The sequence below is a fragment of the Lipotes vexillifer genome, unplaced genomic scaffold (assembly GCF_000442215.2).
Source record: "Lipotes vexillifer unplaced genomic scaffold, Lipotes_vexillifer_v1.1 scaffold272, whole genome shotgun sequence".
NCBI lineage: Eukaryota > Metazoa > Chordata > Mammalia > Artiodactyla > Lipotidae > Lipotes > Lipotes vexillifer.
In genome coordinates, this window is record NW_006772469.1 from 141,812 (window position 1) to 164,112 (window position 22,301).

At 38.7% G+C, this 22,301-nt stretch overlaps 1 protein-coding gene across 3 annotated transcripts in view; it reads left to right on the forward strand.

Moving 5' to 3' along the window:
- The window catches only part of HPSE (heparanase), a 32,794-nt gene that overhangs the window by 8,808 nt on the left and 1,685 nt on the right, over nucleotides 1-22,301 (forward strand). The window contains exons 2-11 of one of the 3 annotated variants that reach the window (XM_007447528.1): nucleotides 2,591-2,736; nucleotides 4,486-4,611; nucleotides 9,265-9,438; nucleotides 11,488-11,656; nucleotides 11,974-12,021; nucleotides 12,529-12,622; nucleotides 13,067-13,173; nucleotides 14,290-14,404; nucleotides 17,687-17,805; nucleotides 18,982-19,128. In XM_007447528.1, the coding sequence (XP_007447590.1) occupies nucleotides 2,591-2,736; nucleotides 4,486-4,611; nucleotides 9,265-9,438; nucleotides 11,488-11,656; nucleotides 11,974-12,021; nucleotides 12,529-12,622; nucleotides 13,067-13,173; nucleotides 14,290-14,404; nucleotides 17,687-17,805; nucleotides 18,982-19,128 (1,245 nt within the window). The remainder of the gene's footprint in view (nucleotides 1-2,590; nucleotides 2,737-4,485; nucleotides 4,612-9,264; nucleotides 9,439-11,487; nucleotides 11,657-11,973; nucleotides 12,022-12,528; nucleotides 12,623-13,066; nucleotides 13,174-14,289; nucleotides 14,405-17,686; nucleotides 17,806-18,981; nucleotides 19,129-22,301) is intronic. The other 2 variants (XM_007447529.1, XM_007447530.1) reach the window with 2 other exon arrangements.

The window sequence follows — 22,301 nt, forward strand, 5'->3', positions numbered from 1 at the left end:
CTTCAATCCCACCTCACTATCTTCGATCTGGATAAGATTTTTTCCTTTTGAACATCTAACAGTGAAGGCACTTGCCCCTGGAAAACCTCTAACCACCTCCTACCTCTAGGGCAAAGTCTGGGTTAAGATCCCCTTTGTATGTTCTGATAGCATTGTTTTGGAATTGCCTATTTACTTGTTTATATATATATATATATATATATATATCACTGGACTATAAATTATATGAGAACAGCAGCTGCCTGTGGCTTGTTTGCCATTGTAGCCCCAGCAACTAACATAATGCCTGACACAGAGTGTGCCTACAATGAATATTTATTGAATAAATTAATGGATGACTATGTCTCCTTTAAGTAACTCTTGTTTTTTTCACCTATTCTTAAAAAGACAGAAACACACACACACACAGAGTCACCTTGTATGAATTAAAATATTATGTGCTTATTGGGCTTCCATGGTGGCGCAGTGGTTGAGAGTCTGCCTGCTGATGCAGGGGATGCGGGTTCGTGCCCCGGTCCGGGAAGATCCCACGTGCCGCGGAGTGGCTGGGCCCGTGAGCCATGGCCGCTGAGCCTGCGCGTCCGGAGCCTGTGCTCCGCGACAGGAGAGGCCACAGCAGTGAGAGGCCCGCGTACCACACACACACACAAAAATTATGTGCTTATAGAAAATGTGAAAAATACATAAAAGCAATAAGAAAGAGTCTACCATCCATTTCACCACATAATTGTGACTCCTGTTATCTCCTTCTATATATATATTATTTTCATTGTTGAAATCACACTATGTCTACAGGTTGTTCCTTTAATAGTAGAAGTTGTGGTTACTTAAAGTGCAGAGTTCCCTGGCATTAAGTGTATTCACATTGTTGTGCAGCCATCACCACCAGCCATCTTAGAACTTTTTCATCTTCCCAAACTGAAACTCTGTACCCATTAAACAATAATGTGCTATTCCCCCTCCCTACAGTTTATTTATTTATTTTTTGTGGCCATGCCTCGAGGCATGTGGGATCTTAGTGCCCCGAGCAGGGATTGAACCCGTGCCCCCTGCATTGGAATCTTAACCACTGAATCACCAGGGAAGTCCCTACAGTTTAGTTTTATTTGGGTGCATAGCATAGTGGAAATGGCTTTCTTCTGAATCCTTACTCAGTTCAAGCGAACATTCCCATTTATCTTCAAGAGGTTCTGAGGATTTCCTGGCAGATGCCATCCTTCCCAGAGTTCTTTGGTGCTGTCAGGTATTTCAGTCAATTCCATGTTGATAACATCCCTGAAGTCTCACTTTGTGCAACGTCTCCTCATGCCAGGACCCACAATAGGTGCAGGGGCCCTCGAAAATGTTTCAATATATAATGTTAACATATTTGTCTTTCCATGAATATCATCACAAAATATAATTTAAAAAATATTTTTATGGTGGAAGAGGTTCATGAAGGCGAAAGTGCCTAGGTAGTACTGTAAATGCTTTCATGTTACAAACAAAAAAAATGGTGAGGAGGAATCGCTGAAGTTTTTAACGCAAGACACTTATCCTTTGGTCAATTTCCACCTTTTAATTTCTCTTTCCTAAGCAAAAAATAAAGAAATCTTACAGAAATTTTACATAGCACTATATATAGTTAAAGCAGGAGCATGCATTGAAATTTTAAATTTTAGGTCCTGTCTTCAGTTCCTAGGATGTCAAGAAATACTGTCAATTAGATAGTCCTCCTGGCATGATTTTCCAATTTGAAATAAACCCAAATGTAAACTAATTAACTGGGCCATTTTGAGAACACACAGCATTGGTTCCATGTGTTTTAAGAGCTTTCCAGAGAGCACTGAAGCCAGGATCACATATGTGAGGCTTCAGAAATACATGACAAGTGTCCCTGTTACCTGGGTCTTCTGTTTTTTTAGTTTTTTTTTCACTTAAATATTCATGACATCTTCATCTCTCTGAGAGAAGGAATTATAAATCATTCTAATTCCATTCTACAGCATTCTGTACCATTCTGAGTGCATAATAGGCACCTATCAGGAGCATTTTGGGCTTGATGACATACGCATTTAGAATTGCTTGAATTGGAAGTGTCCTAGGTGGGTAGGAATTAGAATCTTACATCGTTCTAAGTCATTTGACTTAAATTTAAAAGGAAGGTTTTCCTTGGGGTGGAGGTGGGGCTTGGTTAAGGAGATGAAGAGGACTCCCAATCATTTATGAACTTCTCTGGGAACATAAATTTTTGAAGACAATCTATTTTTCCAAGAAACAGAGTCATCTTTCCACTCTCTCACCTCTTTTCCTCCATGAATCACAAAAGGTTATGAATTTTTTGAAAGTACTGAACATTATCCTGCTTGTCAAGTTGAAATATAAGCTCTTGCCCGAGTCAGAGCTCCAAGTTTTCTCAGGTGCCTAGAAGAGCAGCCTTGCAATTAGGAAGATTCCGATTGAGACGATGTCCCTGTTAGAGCGATATTTCTCCCTCCAGGGCCTGTACAGCTGTTAGGAAATGGGTCCACCAAGAGAGAAGGGAGTAAATGTGTTTGACTGCATTGTCTTGGAAAAAATAACTTTAATTTCTTGCTTGTCTTCATAACAGTTCTTCAAAGCTTCGTACTTTGGCCAGAGGTTTGTCTCCCGCATACCTGAGATTTGGTGGCACGAAGACGGACTTTCTCATTTTTGATCCCAAGAAGGAACCAACCTTTGAAGAGAGAAGTTACTGGCAATCTCAAGTCAACCAGGGTGAAACTTTAAAGATTAACCATATATCTGAGTTAACTTGATAACTTGAGTCACTCGTGGGCATTCTCAGAGGAGAGCTATTGCTCACATCTAACAATTAATAAGAGATGAAGGGCTCCCAGCGGACCCGTGGAGGCACCTATACAAAAGGAGGAAGCGGTGGGCAGGTTTCCTCCTCCTGATGTTTTCATGAATGTGAGACACTGGGGCAGGGGGGATGGTGTGCTGGACACAACATTGGGGCAGGGGAGAGTTAATTGTGGTGTAAACAGAACAATGATTGTAGCTAAAAGGACAGAGCTGCCGAGAGGGGCCTGTGGGTAGAAATGCACCAAAACGAAAAGAGTATTTCCTGCTCAAGACACAGCAGTGATCGAAACCCATTTATTCCAAAAAATGTGGATGAAAGGTGTAATAAGGGGACATGGAGATATGCTCTGCTTCTAAGAATGGATTTCAAGACTTGATTTGTTGGGCAGTGGTTCTCAAACTTTATTGACTAGACATAATCACCTGGGGTGAGTTTGAATATTTGGATTCTTGGGCTCCAAACTTAGGTTACAAGTTTAGCAAGCTCCTCAGATGATTCTGATATTGGGAGTCTGTGGGCTTCATCTGAGAAACACCCTGGGGCGCCACGAGGATTTGCCCTGTGTCTTTCATAAGTGCTATACAGACATCAAATGGAAGCTAAATCATTATCTTAACAGTTATTAAAGAGCCATATACATCATTGAATTACAATAATGAGTTATGATATATATAAATGAACAATATTTTATTATTTTATATATTACATATTTCCTTCTGTTTATTTTCTGCAGTTAGGAAGTGTTCAGAACCGTTAATAACTGTGCCAATTGATAGAATAGTGATTAGAAAAAATGAAAAACGCAGGAGAGTTTTCTTAGTGTAACACGTTGGAATATGTTTAGACCTGGCCCTGTCTCACCAGTCATATGCATTCAAAAGGTCCCATAAATTTAGATAGGAAACTGTCCTTTGCTCATCAATTTTCTTCCTCCTGTGGGGAGGGGGGATCACTGGGGTTATCCAAGTGCTTCAGAAACATCCTTTGTGAGCACAGGGGTGGATGAGGCACCCGCTGTCAGAGAGCCAGAATGTGCAGCTTCCCAGAAAGGAAGTCACTGGGGGGTCAGCCAGTCCTGACAGCCGCACCCAGCAGCCCTGCTGCCTTGTGATAAGGAAGCACAGTCTGCCTGATAGGATAGTGGTGGATTTTCCAAGTACACATGTTGTGGTCTCAGGAGCTTTGATGATACCAAATTTGAGGGAATAAAAGTCAACATTTCCTGTCCTACCATTTGGCAAGAGGAAATCACCACAAAGCAGATATAGTCCATGTAAAACAAATTTCTATGTATGTTGAAAGTGAACCTTAAGAGAACTGAACTATGTTTTTTTTCCGGTGGGTTCTCTAGTAATTTCAGGTTTCTGAGGAGCCTTCTGAATTGTTAAATAACTTGAAGTTATGTCCAATGTGTCTATGTCCAGTATATGTCCAGTGTTTCTTCAGAAACCCGCCCTTTGGCTGTTCTTCTGTGGTAATTGATTAGCCAGCAAATTTGACATGTATAGCAGAATATATCCTTCTCTGATGTTACACTTAACAACCAGAAACTCAATTATCCTGCTTTAGTCACATAAATAGCTAGCTAAATAAGTGTATGGGATTTCAACCGTGTCATTGTGAAAATAGATTCTCTGAATTTTTTACTCCATTTGCAGATATTTGCGAATCTGGATCCGTCCCCTCTGATGTGGAGAGGAGGTTGAAGTTGGAATGGCCCTTCCAGGAGCAATTGCTACTCAGAGAACAGTATCAGAAAAAATTCAAGAACAGTACCTACTCAAGTAAGAAATGAAAGGTATCCTGCAAGTGTCCCAGCCCCCAAAATATTTGGATGGCTTGAACTTGGGCTTGAATCTAACAAGCCCTGTAGCAGTGTGTAAAGCTGCATAATCCTCAAATGTTAGCAAGAGTTAATGGGCAATCTTCAACCCCAAACTTCTGTTTTTTACTTTTCTTCTCCTGACTCTGCCTACTAGCCACGGAGTGAAATATAGAATCATTCATTCACAAGCTAATAATGACCTTTACTGCTCTGAAGAACTAGGAAGTCAAGGAAGACATGGATATACTCCTTGTGTAAAAGTAAAATATAAAAGTGTGAAGAGTAAAATGTGAAACCATTCACACCTCATTGTGCATTCTGTTTCCCCTCCAAGAAGCAGCCACTCTCCTCATTTTCTTTCCTCTGTGGGTTTGAAAACACAGGACTAGCTCAACTAACCAGGAATTTATTTCCATTCACGGAAACACTTTTCCGGTGTTTAAATGGGATGATGTCATGCAGGGCTTTACCACAAACAACTGAAACAAGCAATCCTTATCTAACTATGAAATATACGTTTATCCAAAAGTTGATGTTTTATACCCAACTAAGGGATGATGTTGCCCCAGATCTCAGTTAAGAAAATAACCTGCTTAGATACGCTACAACTGTCTTCTTTTGGCTTTTGAAAAATAAATTATCTTGAAGTTAGTTTGGGTTAGTCAACATTTCTAAGAGTACATTATTGACAGTAAATTATTTCTTTGTAAGATTTTACTATACACTACCTAGATTCCAGTGTGTACAATGGATTTTTTTGTTTTTATATTTTTTATGTATAAGGTAAGGGAAAAAGTAACACATAAGAAATCAGAAAATAGGTTATATGCTAATAGAAAATGTAGTCCTCTAAATTAATTTTTGCATTTTAAAGCAGAGGGTGGGGGGGAGCTATGCTAACGGTTTAATAACATGATCTATGGTTGAACAGAATTTGGCAGGACAGGGCCTTCTCAGATCCCATTAAAGGGATGACAGAAGTCCAAAAGACCCTCAGCAGGATGGCCTTATTTGTAATTAATCATCTGATATAGGCCTGCTAGGAGAAGACCCTATGGTATTAGGTAATCTATAGCTCTATACTTTTTTTCTTGGTCATCTTAAACATATGCCAATTTACCTTAAATTTTTTTTTTAATTAATTTATTTATTTTTGGCTGTGTTGGATCTTTGTCGCTGTGCATGGGCTTTCCGCAGTTGCGGCGAGCTGGGCTACTCTTCGTTGCAGTGGCAGGCTTCTCTTTGTGGTGGCTTCTTTTGTTGCGGAGCACAGGCTCTAGGCACGTGGGCTTCAGTAGTTGTGGCTCATGGGCTTAGTTGCTCCGTGGCATGTGGGATCTTCCCAGACCTGGGCTTGAACCCGTGTCTCCTGCATTGGCAGGCGAATTCTTAACCACTGCACCACCAGGGAAGTCCTAAATTTTTCTTTAAAAATGTTTGCTACCTCACATGATCTTTTTGGAGCCAAGATGGTAGGTTTTCAACACCTTTTTCCTGCCTTTGGGACCGGGGCCTTCATAGCTTCTGCACCAGGGGAAAGCCCTTCTTTTACTAACTATGTAGCTGGGTCAGTATAATTCCAGCCACCCTACTGGCAATGCTAAAATGTATAACAAATACAGATAGTTAATTTGTATTTGGAAATATTTGACTTCTGATTTGAAATTTTCTATTTTAATCTGCATGTATTAGAAACATATAGATAGAAATCTATGGGACTTCCCTTGCGGTCCAGTGGTTAAGACTTCGCCTTCCAGGGCAGCGGGTATGGGTTTGATCCCTGGTTGGGGAGCTAAGATCCCACATGCCTCATGGCCAAAAAACCAAAACGTAAAACAGAAGCAATATTGTAACAAATTCAATAAAGACTTTAAAAGTGGTCCACATTAAAAAAGTCTTAAAAAAAAGAAATCTACTGCGTTTGGTCTGGGCACCAGCTCATTATAGGGTTAAGTATCTAAGAAGCCAATAGGTGTCTCTACACATGGCTCTGCATCCGTGGCTAAGGTTGGTAATGCCTGAGTAACATCGTATGATGCAACATCATACGATGGAAGAGATAGCAAAAGTCTATTGTGTTAATTGCTTAATGGCCTGCACCTTTAAAACAGGTGTCCTAAAAGATATGGGTGAATTTTCTAATTACAGGACCCATTGGATGGTATGTTTCACTTAAGTAGAAAATGACAAAAACATTTGTCATGAGAATATAGGTTCACACTGTAAACCTGTCTGGGCAGGAATAGGAAGCAATGTTACAGGTATAATGTTGAGTGCGACTGCAGAGAGGAAGACTCCCTTATTAAAATTATAATATTTAATAAGCTAATCCTTTCTTCTCCTTCTTCTCTACCTTTCTTCCTCATCATCCCACTCCCGCACTGGATGCTGGACACATTTATGTAAACAAAAATGGTATAATAGTCAGTGCCAATGTATAACGTGTCATTTAGATTGTCTTCATTCCAGGGGTCTTTCCACCCTTTCATACGGTAAGAGATAAGAGATTGGATAATGACTGGCAGTTGGATAATTATCTGTGAGTTTTCTTATTTTGAGGAGGGAATAGGCTGGGTGGGTTTTATTTTTAAGAGTGGATTTTAACTCAGTAATATACAGCCCTTATTCTAGGAGATGTTACTCTTACAGAGGGCATATAATAGAATTTCAAGCTACTTAAATTCAAAGTGTTTTTGGAAAAATGAGGAAATAGAGCAAGAGTAAGGAATGAGCTGAATAAATACTCAAAAATGAAAACATTCTGTGTTTCTTGAAAATGCCATAATCCTTGTAGAAGGTCTAGGCAATAATAGTGCTTTATATCTGTAAGGGTTTTTTATGGCTTACAAAGGGTTTTCACATGTGCTATTTCAACTTGGTTTTGTGAGGTAGATGGATGATGGTACTAGTTCCGGGATTGTAGATCTGTAGCCAGGGCTCATGCAGGTAAAGGGATCACTCCTGATCATTCAGTCTATAAGTGGGATAGTGGGGCTGGGAGCTCAGATCTATGATTCCTGATTTAGGACACTTCCTACAACATGATTAGCAGTATATGTCTAAAAGATAACTGTGACTAAGACAGTCACAGGGCCTTTATTACAGGCTCCATTACTGTGGCACTGTCACCAAATAGCTATGTGATATTGGGCAAAGCACTTTATTTCTTTGGGTGTGAGTTTCCTCATAGAAAAATGAGGGTGGAGGTTTGGGGAGGACTCCATAATCCCAAAGTCCCACGCTGTCCTCCACTGTGGCCCTAAGATCCCAGGAACAGGCTAGGACTCAGAGAGCTTTTCAGACCCCAATGTCTGTAACACCTTAATGATAGGCAGCAGGTTTGTGGAAGTGGGTGACACAGCAAATATCAAAAACACCTAAAATAGCTTGCTAGTGTTGTTACCGCCCCTCAGCTGTTATACGCAGTATTAAACCTAGGGTTTCACTACTCTGGTAATCCAAGTAGTTCAGGCTGAAGACTTAGAAACAGAGCCACTTTGAAGGAGAAAGGGTGTTAGTTTGCCAGATAGATAGATATTTTTTTTTTAAACTAGGGAAGTGAATTTCTGTTTAATAGGTAACTCTAAATATACATTAAGATCACCATATCTATGCAGGTAATAACTGATTTAAACACTCAAAAATACATTTCTGCCACTCTCAGAAAGAGATTATAGGCTAGCTAATGGTTAAAAAGCTGAGTTCAAAAGCTCCAAAGCCTTAGTAACTCCTTAGTGACTCAATTTTTTTCATAGCACATCTAGCCCAAAAGAAATACCTGAGAGTTTCAATTAAGCTGTTAGGTCCGAACAACCTAATAGTAACAGTTCTCATCATGTCCAACAGATGTTGATGCATTCCCTTGCAAATTTAAAAGATCCTGCAGTGCCCCTGTGAGCAAGGTTGCCTGGTCAAATTTTAATTTCAAATAAACAATAATTTCTTTGCTGTATTTCTCAAATAATGCACATGACATACACTAAAAATTATTCATTATTTATCTGACGTTCAAATTTAGCTAGATGTCCTGTATTTTTATTTGCTAAACCGTACCAGTGAATTCACTCCCCAGAGTGCCTTGGTGCAGAGTTTGGAAACCACAGCCCTAGGCCAATTTTTTAATGTAAAATTCCATTTATTTTGAATTAATAAATTATATACATGAATTTTTCAAAAACTTTTAAAAAATGTAATCAAAGTTACCAAGTTATTTTGTGACTGAGTTTACGAGTGGAGATATTTAGATTATGAAGAGTGGGGTTTGTGTTGACTAATGAAAATCTGGCCTGTGCATGTTAAGCCCTGAGCCGTACACTGCAGTTTTCCCAGTTCACCTGAGGTCACTTGAACAAAACCCAAGTGCCAGACCAAAGCCTCTGATACCTTCCATAGGACTTGATTCAACAGCTGAAGCAAATAAAGTAATATATATATATTTTTTAATTTGCCAGTCCAATTTTGTTGACACATTCGTAATTATAAGCACTCATTGGAATTCCTTCCATTTAACAACAGAAATAGCAATTCATTATGAGGAACAAATCTGGAGGCCTTCATCACTTCGGCACTCTTGTGCTGACCTAACCACGAAATGGCAACATTTTTCTTTTAGGAAGCTCGGTGGATATGCTGTATACTTTTGCCAGTTGCTCAGGACTGGACCTGATCTTTGGTCTAAATGCATTACTACGAACTGCAGATTTGCACTGGAACAGTTCCAATGCTCAGTTACTCCTGGACTACTGCTCTTCCAAGAGTTATAACATTTCCTGGGAACTAGGCAATGGTAAGTGCTCCCCTGCCCCCGCCCGGGGAACATTTCAATAATAAGGAGATTCCCCGCCTTTGGCATTATTTGTTCCTATCTATGACCTTCTTTTTAATAATAGCAAACATGCTTTTTGCCTTGGAATATTTGTGTAAGTGCTCAGTGGTGTGAGTTTGGAATTACTTGTGGCAGAAAACTCCTGATGTATCCCAGAGCCTATCGTTAATCCCAGTTTATGTTACATTTGAGCACTTCCACAGCTCCCTGGTTCCCTTGAGATCTTCAGGGTCACCTAGACCTCTTATGCTTGGCAGGTTGGACTCAAGCAGTTTGCTTTTACTTTTCCATTCCTTCCTCTGTTCTCAACTTGTCAATCTCAGCAACCCCATCCCAACACTCATAATGGGTTCAAGCTAGAAGTTCCGGTACAGAGTCTTACCTGGGTCAAGCTCTTGATTGTCTCCTTTGTCACTCTTTTACTGTAAGGAGCTTATCAATTGTAACTAAAGTGCTAGTGATTAGCCACATTCATTCAGACATATTTACAATGCTTTGTTCACACATCAGCCGATGGAACTGAAGATAAAATGGGAAGTGAGATGTAGTAATATGATGAGCACATACTATATTCCAGGCACTGTTCTGAGCATTTAATAAGTATTAGCTTATTTTATCTTTATAATTGCCCCGAGGTGAACATAATTATGACATTCATTTCATAGATGACAAAAGAGGCACAAAAAGTTTAGCCCAATAGCTGTGTGATGCTGGGCAATTATCAGTGAGAGGAATCTTACAGGAGTTAGGATTTGAACCCAGGCAGCCTGGCTCTAGTAGGAGGTCCCTGCTCTCTTGAGACTTCTGTTCTAGAGGTAGGGAGGCAGACCAACCAGAAAGCAAGCAAAGAAGTGATACATGTCTATAGTGGTATGTATTATGATAAAGTCTAGCAGCAGATTTTGGGATTGGGTTGCTGAGGATAACTGGCAAGTTTGAAGCACTGAAAACAGAATAAAAGGAAGGGTCAAGGCAACCATATCTTAGTTAGATGCTGAGCAACTTTACTGCAGCAACTATGTGAATAATAGGTCATCTGAACCCATCCTTACCCATCTCTGTACATCTCACCTTCCCTACTTTTCTACCCTACCCATGCCCAGCTCCTGCTCTTCAGAGTAAGATAAAAGAGTGTCATCATGTGCCCCTCTTCCCCGGGCCCCATTTTGCAAAGGGAAGGTCTGGTTTCCGGGGTGAAAGAGAAGAGTAAGGTAATTTGGGAAGTAGATAGGACACTTTCCATGCCTCCCTCCCCTCCCTTCAGCTCTGCTACTTCCAGACTCACATGCACATACAATTTGCACTTATAATTCTCAGTAAGACTTTTTTAAAAAAATAAATTTATTTATTTACTTTTGGCTGTGTTAGGTCTTCGTTGCTCTGCGCGGACTTTCTCTAGTTGCAGCGAGCAGGGGCTACTCTTCTTTGCAGTGCGCGGGCTTCATTTGTTGCAGAGTACAGGCGCTAGGCGTGCAGGCTTCAGTAGTTGTGGCTCGTGGGCTCTAGAGCGCCGGCTCAGTAGTTGTGGCGCACGGGCTTAGTTGCTCCGCGGCATGTGGGATCTTCCTGGACCAGGGCTCGAACCCGTGTCCCTGCATTGGCAGGTGTATTCTTAACCACTGCGCCACTAGGGAAGCCCCTCAGGAAGACTTTTAATTGCATTGTAGAAATAGGTTTTTAAATGTCTTCTCCCACACAATCTTTTTTTTTTAGGTAAATTAGGTTATTAAATACTGAATACAGACTATTTCCTAAATATCCACTAGTTTAATATCCCAATTATTAATTTCCAACTGTTTTATTACCCCCAATACTTCATTTATATAACTTATATTTTTATTTCCCTGGAATATCTTCTTTATAACTGGAGATTTTACTTTCCTTGACTTTGGATTCTAAGTTTTTGTAATATGAAAAATGCTCTGTTGCTTTTATATGCTGCTTTTATGTTTGCTTTTAAATAAAAAATTTTCTAGGTAAGCAATTATTTTGCGAATTGCTGTCTTTCAGAACCTAACAGTTTCCGGAAGAAGGCTGGTATTTTCATCGATGGGTTGCAGTTAGGAGAAGATTTTATGGAGTTGCATAAACTTCTAGGAAAATCTGCTTTCAAAAATGCAAAACTCTATGGTCCTGATGTTGGCCAGCCTCGAGGAAAGACTGTTAAGATGCTAAAGAGGTAAGAGCTAGAGGAAGCAGAACCACTTTTCTTAAATATAATATTCTTCTTTGGTGGAGAATCCTCAATAAACCACCTGTTATTACACAATTTGTTGCCTGACTAGAAGGTTTACCAAAAGAGGAAACATTGACTGGCTCAGAATACCAAAGATTTGGGGGCAAATGGCACCTGTGATAAAATTTGTATCAGAATTAGGAAGTTTGTGTTGCTTTATCCTAAAGTAGTAACCAGCCTATTTCTAGGGAAGACAACTCTTGTGCATTTATTGTTCATATAAGGATTAAGTGATAACATAATAGATTTTTTTTTTCTAGTTTCCTGAAAGCTGGGGGAGAAGTGATTGATTCAGTTACATGGCATCAGTAAGTATGTTTCCTACTGTTTATACTGAGAAAGTAAAGCTAGCTTTACTTATCACCTAGTTTTCAAAAAATTGTTTTCATTTAATTGCTAATTGACTTTATAGTTCCCGATAAGAAACTGTCTCAAGCAGCATTGTAATAGGATCTTAACATTAATAAAACAGAAATTTAAACTTGTTTTAAGTAACGTGGTAGTTTCTACAAGATCAAGGCACACTATCGTTTAAGTCATGGAATAGATGTAGCTAATAGTAGCTAAAACTAATATGCTTGCCAAAGAACGGGTAACCCACAAATACCTGCATTTGTGACTATGTTTTCTCAAGACAGAATAAGTGGTCCCCTTCCATCTTGTTCTCTCCTTAGTAGAACTTCTGCTTTTTTTTTTTTTTTTTTTAATAGCACAGGGGTGGGAAGAAGTAGAAAGGAGGGCAAGGGCGGCCAATTAACTTAAAAGCAGAAAGTAAAGTTTGTTACTTTTTCCTGAATATTTTCTGAATAATTTAGCTACTACTTGAATGGGCGAATTGCTACCAAAGAAGATTTTCTAAACCCTGATGTACTGGACACTTTTATTTCATCTGTGCAAAAAATTTTCCAGGTAATAGTCTTTTTATTCTTTTTAATGTAAAACCAGAGTCCTTATTTTGTAGTCTAGCTAGTCCTAAATTCTACAGGTATATAAATTTACATGTTTTTCCAATTTTAGAGAGCAGGCACTAGGTCTTGTTCACCTTCAGTTCCCCTTAGTATCGGGTCGTACCCATGTATGTTGATTGGAAATTAAAAATACTTCCAATGGCCTTTTGGTAGAGTGAACTCTCAGAGTCCATAAGAAAAGAATGGGATTATTTACATTCCTTCCACACCCAGTATTCCAATAAAAGTTAATTGCCCAAGACCTAAATGACAGCGAAAATATTTTGTAACTATATTGAACGGATGGCTCTGGGAATGCAAGGTTTTGAATATTGAATAATCTTCAGCACCATATTTGGTCAGCTTGTTTGCAATTACTGTGGAGACTTTCCTGTTCCATACATAGGCTGTTGAGGAGACCAGACGCCACAAGAAGGTTTGGTTAGGAGAGACCAGCTCTGCGTATGGGGGTGGAGCGCCCTTGCTGTCCAACACCTTTGCTGCTGGCTTTATGTGAGTGAATTTGCACTTGTCTCAGGGACCAGATAGCATTCTCCTGTTCTTCTATTCAGTTGAAATAACTCGTCAGACAAAAATCTGGTCAAAGACAGTTTCTGTGGCTGAGCTCCAAAGTTTGTGCCAGATTTTGCAAGAAAATGATTTACTAAAGTTGGTTGGACATCTTTAACATGTGCCCAAATTAATCATTGTATGAATGAACTGCTTTAGAAGTTTTGTTCCTTAATTATGGCCCATAAATATGTCAAGCATTCCTTTCTCTAAAGAAATACATTGTAAAAGAGTGCATCAAGAGCCTTGACTCTGAGAAGGATTCTGAGTACCTGTAGCTCTACTCATAGATTCCCAAGAAGTTTCGAGCCTGGAAGTATGAGGTCACACCCGAGGGGCTACCAATGAATTTAAAGATTTACTAAATCACCCCCTTATCCAAGCACCACAAACTTGATTGCTTTAAAACCAACTGGTTTCCTTACATTTCATAACTCAGTTAACACTCTTAGTCTATAGTTCTACATGCTCATATTGAGCTTTCTTCTCTTTCCTGTCCTACCCTCATTCTCATAAGCCCCGACTAGAGCACACATCCCTTATGCTTGTGGAGGCATGAGGAGAGGAAAGAAAGGGGATGTGTGTTTTGCCACTGACTGAACACGGGGGGAGGAAGTGTCCATAAAAGCTTAGGGGTGATTCTACTTATTTCGCATTTTAGTGCTGCTGGCCACCAGCAATCCTTTCTTCAGACCTCACGTGGAAATGCGGGTGGGGAGGCGGCGGGTGGAGGTGGGAAGGGCGGGTTTGGATCCCACAGGACGGAGAATAAGTCTCTAAGTGTGGGCATTTGTCATCTCTGCTTTGTAGATGTTGTCCTACCCTGATAGGGACTCCTATAGCATATAATCGTCTTCTAGGATTTGTTATCATGCAGAAGTGTGAGAACATGTGAAGTGAAGGATAGTCTCTACTTCTGAATGCCTCATTGATGATACTAATTTTCTGGCTTCCTGTCAACTCCTCCCACACGGAGGAATAAATCAGAATAGTGTATAGTTAAAACTGAGTTATTTTGTCTTCCAAATCTGAAGAAAGCTTGGCCTCACTGTGTTCCAGGTGGCTGGATAAATTGGGCCTGTCGGCCAGAATGGGCATAGAAGTGGTGATGAGGCAAGTGTTCTTCGGAGCTGGAAACTACCACTTAGTGGATGAAAATTTTGAACCTTTGCCTGTAAGTGACCATTATTTTCCTATTATCGTGAGTAGGTTAGAGTATACTAAGGGCCCCCTGTATTAACCTTTTATAAATAGTCAATTCTCTCAATAAATTCAGTGCTCTCAATAAGTAGCCAAACCATGGACAGATGAATTAGAAGAAACCTTAGAGATCACTCATTCTAACTTTTTTGTGTCTCAAGAAATTGAGACCCAGAAATAATGTTTTTAATGTGGGTTATTTGGGGCATGCTGTGGGATTTTTTTAAAAAGGAGTAATTTGACATTTTTTGACTTCGATTTTACAAGATAAACTTGAATCAAATGTTTTGCCAAGTGAATCAAAGTTAAAATTGCCTGTAGTATCCAAAGTTTCAAAATTTTTTGTCATGAAATCATAATTTAACTTAAAATAAGCTAGTACCATGTATTTGTTCAAAAATATCACCATACGATTGGCTATTTTGTTAATAATCTTCAAGATATTTATGAGTAAAATCTCATTTCCACCCTACTTCCAACTACATCTGGTACTAATCAGGAAATATAGCCTTTCTATCTAAAAAGCCACCTGGAAGATATATATATCTAAAAATTGGGATAGCATAGGTATAGCCTGAGAAGTATGACCTTGATTTTTTATAGTCTAAAACAGCATTTGAGAATATCTATTTTCTAAGAATAATTCCTAAGGGAATTGCTTGAACATTGTAGGAAAGCTAAGAAAGTCTGCAAAAAGCACATGCCAAAATATAAGCTAGGCTTTTGTGGTTTGTAGATAGATTTCCCCCACAAATTGCTTTTAGCCTGTAGTGGTCCAAATTCATGGAGCACACTGTTCATAACCTAAAAAATTTTTTTAGCAAAATGTCTTTGCACAAAATGGAATCTATCTTCCCCAAGTATATTATGAGTCATTTATAAAATGAGTTAAACCAAATGTGATCATTTCATTAGACAAATATCCAAAATCTACTACTGGCCCCTTCTTAAATGGACCTTGAACAAGGAAGAGAAATAAACAGTTTCTTCACAATTTGCTTTGAGTCCAATGCCTAGAAATTAGCCAGCTTATCCTGTCACTCTTTGTAAGTAGTACCAGCTATTTATGATGTTATCTAAAGCTTCTCAGCCAAACATAAACTATTGGCTTAAGAATTCTTTGTATATGTGCTAAATATACTTCCTCCTCAAGGTTCACAAGTCAGCTAGAAAAACTTGCAAGAGTAAATGGTACCTTTGACATCTGCAGAATCCCAGGGAATTCGCAAAACAGTCCTGGAAGGTGGCAAGGAAGGTATCTTAGATCCATTTTTCAAATAAGGAAGTTCAAATTGAGATGAGCTTGTGTGATTTGCTGGAGGTCACACAGCTCATTGTTACTCTAAAGAATCCTGTACAGGGCTTCCCTGGTGGCGCAGTGGTTGAGAGTCCACCTGCCGATGCAGGGGATGCGGGTTCGTGCCCCGGTCTGGGAAGATCCCACATGCTGCGAGAGGCTGGGCCCGTGAGCCATGGCTGCTGAGCCTGCGCGTCCGGAGCCTGTGCTCCGCAACGGGAGAGGCCACAACAGTGAGAGGCCCGCGTACCGCAAAAAAAAAAAAAAAAAAAAAATAAAACAGAAGAGGAACTTTTTTTTTTTAAACTAAGCAGCATGCAGCCTTCAAACACCCTTCCTGCTTTCCTGGAACACTCCAATATATGAATTCTTATAAACAGAGACATAAGCATAACACCTAGGGACCAGATACTTCCTTCTTCTAACCATTTAGTTAGAACTTGCACCAATGACATGTACAAATCCTCTGAGCCTGCTTGCTTTCTACCTCCAAGTCATGGAACCATGCTACGTCTCCTTTGAAAACATTTAATTGATTCTCTTCTTGTCTCCAGTAAGAATTTTGAAGTTCAGCAGAGAAACAAAAGCGGTTTGCCTGTTGAGTCTACCTTACCCAAGCTCAGGAAGGAATGGTTGGGGTATATATATATTGAGTGGATTTTAAAAAAAACAAAACTTTTTATTATGAAAAAATTCAAAGTAGAGAGAAAAGTATATGAAGCCCTAATGTTGTTTAATCCATAATCGTACCCACTCTTTACCTCCCACCTACTGGATTACTTCTAAGCAAATCTCAGGTATACCACTTTATCCATAAGTATTTCAGTATGTATCTCCTTTGTAAAAACATAACAAAATATAATTATCATACTTTAAAATATGAACAATAATTTCTCAGTATCATTAAATATTTAGTCAGTGTTTCACATTTTCCTTATTGTCACAAATTTTTTTTGTGTGTTTTTGGTTTTTTGGGGGTTTTTTGTTTCTTATTAGTCATCCATTTTATACACATCAGTGTATACATGTCAATCCCAATCTCCCAATTCATCACACCATCACCCCACCCCCCAGTCACAAAAGTTTTTAATTGTTGGTTTATTCACATCAGAATCCAAACAAGGTCCATATATTGTATTTATTATATCTCTTAAGTCTGTTGATCTTTAAGTTCTCTCTCCCTCTCTTTTTTTTTTGTCCCTTGGAATTTATTAAGAAACCAGGTAATGTTATATAGTGTTTCCCACATTCTGGATTTTGCTAAATTTATCTCTGTGGTATCATTTAGCATGTTCCTCTGCCCCCTGTATTTCCTGTAAACTGGTAGCTAGACCCCAGAGGCTTGATTTTTGTGGGGGTTTTTGTTTTGCAAGAATTCTTCATAGGTGATATTGTGTGCTTCCATCAAGAGACACGTAATGTCTGATTGTCTCTTTTCTTGACCTTGATAGCTAGTGATGGTCACTGCCTAATGCACTGCCTTATTGGGCAGGGGTTGGGTGTTTATAAGGTTTCAGAGGAAATTGTTTTAGTCTCCTAAACAGAAGTTTTATTTTTAAAACTTGGCTTTGTGTGTGTGTGTGTGTGTGTGTGTGTGTGTGAGGGTGTGTATGTGTCTATATGTAAAAGTTTTGCTTTGAGCTTTGAATTCTTGGATGTTTGACAACAAAGAATATTTAGACTGTCTCTGAGCAATGAGTTACATCCTTGAGATTTATCTCCTAGCACGTATAGCCCTCTGAATTGTGGAAGTGTAGTCCTCCAGTGATAAAAAGCAGCAAACAACATATTGCCCTCAGATTCGTGGTGGTAATGCAGACCAAAAGATGAATCCTTTTAAAATAGCTCTAGGATAACAGTCACACTCTTTGTAGGATAACTATTTGCTTGACACTGTTTTCGTTAAAGAGTAAGTAAAGATCTATTTTTGTCCCTCCCCTCCCCAATCACTACAACTAGGATTATTGGCTCTCTCTTCTGTTCAAGAAACTGGTGGGCACCAATGTGCTAATGGCAAGTGTGAAAGGTCCAGACAGAAACAAACTTCGAGTGTATCTTCATTGCACAAACATCAACCAGTAAGTGTGTAAGACGCCCTTTACCAATCAACAAGTTTTAATTAGTAAGCACACAACTTCCTACTCTAACACCCTGTTGTCTTCTATCTATACAGTGGGTCTAAGGTGTGTCATTGTTCTTCATTTCTTTTCATTCTCATAGTGATATGGTGCCAGAGTCTAGCTAAAAAAAAAAAAAAAAAAAAAAAAAAGTTAAACATAGGCATTTGCAGTCCAGCAAAGATTTGTACAATGATTTAATTATCACAATCCATAATGAAAATATATCCTGAATTTAAATAATGATATAAACGAAGCACATAAAACCAATTTTGTATGAATGATTAATCAATTGAATGACTATGAATGAATAAAATATGAATATAAACTCATATGAATGAATAATTACATGAATATACTTATCCCTTTGCATCATATCTGATTAATAAAGAAGAAGAATTAAAATGACACCAATAACAACAATAACACTCATGTTTTCAAAAGTTTCAACCCAGTTTCTGGAGTTGAGAGGCCATAGAGACTTTTGTAGTCCAATACTCTGGCCTTAGGTAGGAAAAATGTTCCTAAGTCTGAGATTTTTCTCTTTTTAGTTTCAGTCTGTCTTTCCTAATAGAATAATATTAAAATGCTAATTCTAGCTACAAAAGCTACACACTGTTTCCTGTTTCAGTGAGTGGGAACTCTGTTTCTGGGTTGTGAGCCCCATTAGGAATAAGTGGGGGAATGGTTTAGGTGGAAAAATTCTGAAAAGTGTCGGTAGATTTAATTTTCTTATTTGTTTCAGTCTTTTCATAAGGTTAGGAAAAGCCTGGGTTTATATGGTTTATATCAGGAATTCACATGAACCCTGAAATTTTCCATTTTACCATTTAACTTCCCTGTGTTTGAACCTGTATGGGCTGACTGGCTTCCTCACAACGCAGCCTAGCAAAGCAGCAAAGATCTCAAAGTGCTAAAGCCCAGAAAATGGCAGTGTGAAGAGCAATATTTTTATCATGTTTTCAAAATAGGACCACATCAGTAGCCTAATATTATCATAAATGGAAGGATACAAAGAGGGCCCATCATCACTATAGATACTAATACTTAGTATTATCCATGACTATATTTTTAATCAACTATTCAATTGCTCATATTAGACAAATATTTTTATTGATTTAATCCATTTGCTTTTAGCCCAAGGTATAAAGAAGGAGATTTAACTCTGTATGCCTTAAACCTCCATAATGTCACCAAGCGCTTGCGGTTACCACATCACTTATTTGACAAGCAAGTGGACAAATACCTCATAAAACCTTCAGGACCCAATGGCTTATTTTCCAAGTGAGTAATTTTCTTGGTTCATTTCAAACTTTCACCAAAAGTGAATTTTACTGGTGTTTGTCAGAATACCATGTGTTGATAGGGAGCAAAAACAAAGAAAAAAAGTCAACTATTTCAAGTTCTAACAATTCTTAATATTCAGGAAGTTATATATGAATAAATACTAATACAAGTGTGATTCATTCAGAGAGTCCAGAGCAGAAGAATGGGACCACAAACTAGCAGTTATGTCAGGGAAATGTTTTCATTTCAGAGCAACTTGATGTATCAAGATCCACTCAATGCATTTAGATTATTTGCTCCAAAAAGACATAATTCTTGGTAACACAGTCACTAAAACAAAAATACCTATATGTAATTGCTGTATAAAGGCATAGGAGTTGTTGTAAAATATTATATGGTGCGAGCTGGGTGTGAGTCTCTTATGGTATCAGAGTAGTTTTTTATTGGTTAGAGTAAGAAAAAAGTGGTCAGAAATGTGCCTTTTAGGTGAATTATTTAAAGTTGGTTCTAATACATTTTAGTTATAAAAGCCTGTCATTGAATATGTCTTACAAAAGCCTGTAATCCAACAGAATACCCAAGAATGACCATAAGCCTTGAAGAGTTAGGCACACAAACATTGTAAGATTTCTGTCTAATATGTATTGGAAGGAGACTTCCCCAGTGGTCCAGTGGTTAAGACTCCGTGCTCCCAAATCAGGGGGTACGGGTTCAATCCCTAGTCAGGGAACTAAAAATCCCACAAGCTGTGTGGTGCAGCCAAAAAAAATTAATTAATTAAAATAAAAATTCACTGTGTGTTGGAAGGGGCTCTTTCCATCATGGCTATTCTCACATTAAAGCATAAAAAATTGAGATTACAAAATTACTACCTCCTCGCATCTTTGCAAATGCTCTATGAGTGATGTTTTCAGTGACAGCCTCAGAACCTGAAAAAGTACCATAAACATGCTTTCTCCAAAGTCCTATCCCCCATAGACAAGCATTATTAACACTGGGTACCATTACTTTATTTTTTCCCTATCCTTTATTTTACTATAACTGTAATCATACAACCTCTAATAGGAAAAAGCAAAGGGGAACCCACAAGTTTCCCAAAGTATCTTTCCATATATAGCCTTTGTAGACTTCTAAATGGGCTGCATGTTTTATAAAATGCCGTGGTTTACTTATTTTCCTACTGTTTAAACCTTTTTTTTTCCCTATTGTAAATAATGCATATTTGGATAACAGATACTTTTCTCTATTTGGGTTTTGACCCTTTTTGAAGTGGCTATTTTTTGCGTATTTCTGTCTGAGGCTGATAAGAGAAAAGCTTTTCTGAAGTCGTTGAATAATAGTTGCAGAACTAGAAGTGTTTTAAGAGATCATTTTAGATGGGTATCTAAGGCCATTCAGCTCTGTTTGATTCCTCCTCTCTTGGATCTCGCAGCCTCTGCTGGCGACTGCTCTCTGTAGCAAGGATAAAGTGAGCCTCTAAGCCTTTCATCTGCTGCTCTTAGTTCTATTCTCTAGAACGGAGGATGGAAACTATACCTCATGCCTGTGGACAAGTGGGTTTAGAGGATTTTTTTTTTCTCTTTTTCTGGTAGGGGAGGTTGGCATACATTCTGTGTTAATTTTTATTTTTAATTAGTTGTCAATGTTGTAAAAATTGACAACTAAAGTATCTGGATTTCTAGCTTTTCTTTTAAAATAGGCGCTCTGGCAGCTCTGGGATGTTTTCCCAATTCGATGGAGTTGAACTGGGGTTGTTTACTTTAGACAGGTCATTCATCTTTCTGTGCTCCTTAGTCCCTACGTGACCCTGCTGTGTCTTAAGCCTGTCCTACTGCACTGGCACACGTAACTTCCTTGGCCCTTGAGGACATTTGAGTTTGCTACTGTTAATCTGGAACAATGCTGAATACCTCCTTTTCTCCAGAATAACTCTCAAATATTTGAAGGACAATTGGACTGTCTTCTCTCCAGGCTAAATATGCCCAGTTTCTTCAATGATTCTTCTCTTTGCTATATTTACCAGACCCTGTTGCATTCTTATCACACGTTTCATGCTTTATACTTGGAAAATTGGTGAAATTGTGCATAATGTTTTATTACCCTAAGTTCTCTTTGATGAGTATATATTACTTATATTTTTCCCTCTTTAAAGTGTTGCAAAAGCATCGCAGATAAGTCTGATGCGTGCACAGTCTGCACACTTGCTCACGCTAATGACCTCAGAGGGTTAAATAATAATCACCTTTAAAAAATTATTTTTTACTTGAATAACTTGTATAGTTCCCATAGAAGGTCCTGCATAGTAAGTTTTTAATAAATATTTGAAGTGAATATATGTTAACATAAAAACAGTATTTTATAGTTATCTCAGATAAATTTTGACCAGCATCGCCAATTTTGCCAAATCTGTTGCTTGCTAATTTCTTCTAGCTCTATTTATCTGAAACGTGACAAGCATGTCTTCTATTTCTTGTCATCATGTTACTGACTTAAAAATATAAAACAAGATACTACCCTCAAAAAAAACCCTACCCTCATTGCCCAGCCTGATGAGGAAATATTCTGCGTGCTTTAAGCTTACACTCAGTATATTGATAGCATCCTTTAGCTATATTTATAGGTGATTAAACAGTATAGCCAGATGGATTATCTTGCCCATGTTTTATCATCTTAACCCAGAGCAGTATTAATTTACAATGATCAGACTTACCTTTAAACTCTGTGGCCTCTCCTAAAGCATTTCTGAGACTTTTTTGTGTACCCTTGTAATGGTCTTCAATTTCATGCAGAAGAGGTCTTACTACCACCATTTAGAGATGTTTTCAAGGCCTATTTTTGTCTGTGGTTTCCTGATGATGGTCGTGGCGTTTCCTCCCACACCCCATCCAGGAACTGCTGTGATATAGGTGCTAAGATAAAGCTTGGGTGCATGTGGGCTGAGTGTAACAGCTATGCAGGCTTATTAGCCTCCAGCACAGCCATGGTTATCTTATTACATCTTAAGGCACAGAGCCCAGAGCTGGGCATTTAACCAAGGTTAAATGGAAACCAGTTTTTCTGCTGACTGATACTTAGGATAGAGTGTGAGAGATCTTTAAAAATGAAAACTTTAGGGGCTTCCCTGGTGGCGCAGTGGTTGAGAGTCCGCCTGCCGATGCAGGGGACACGAG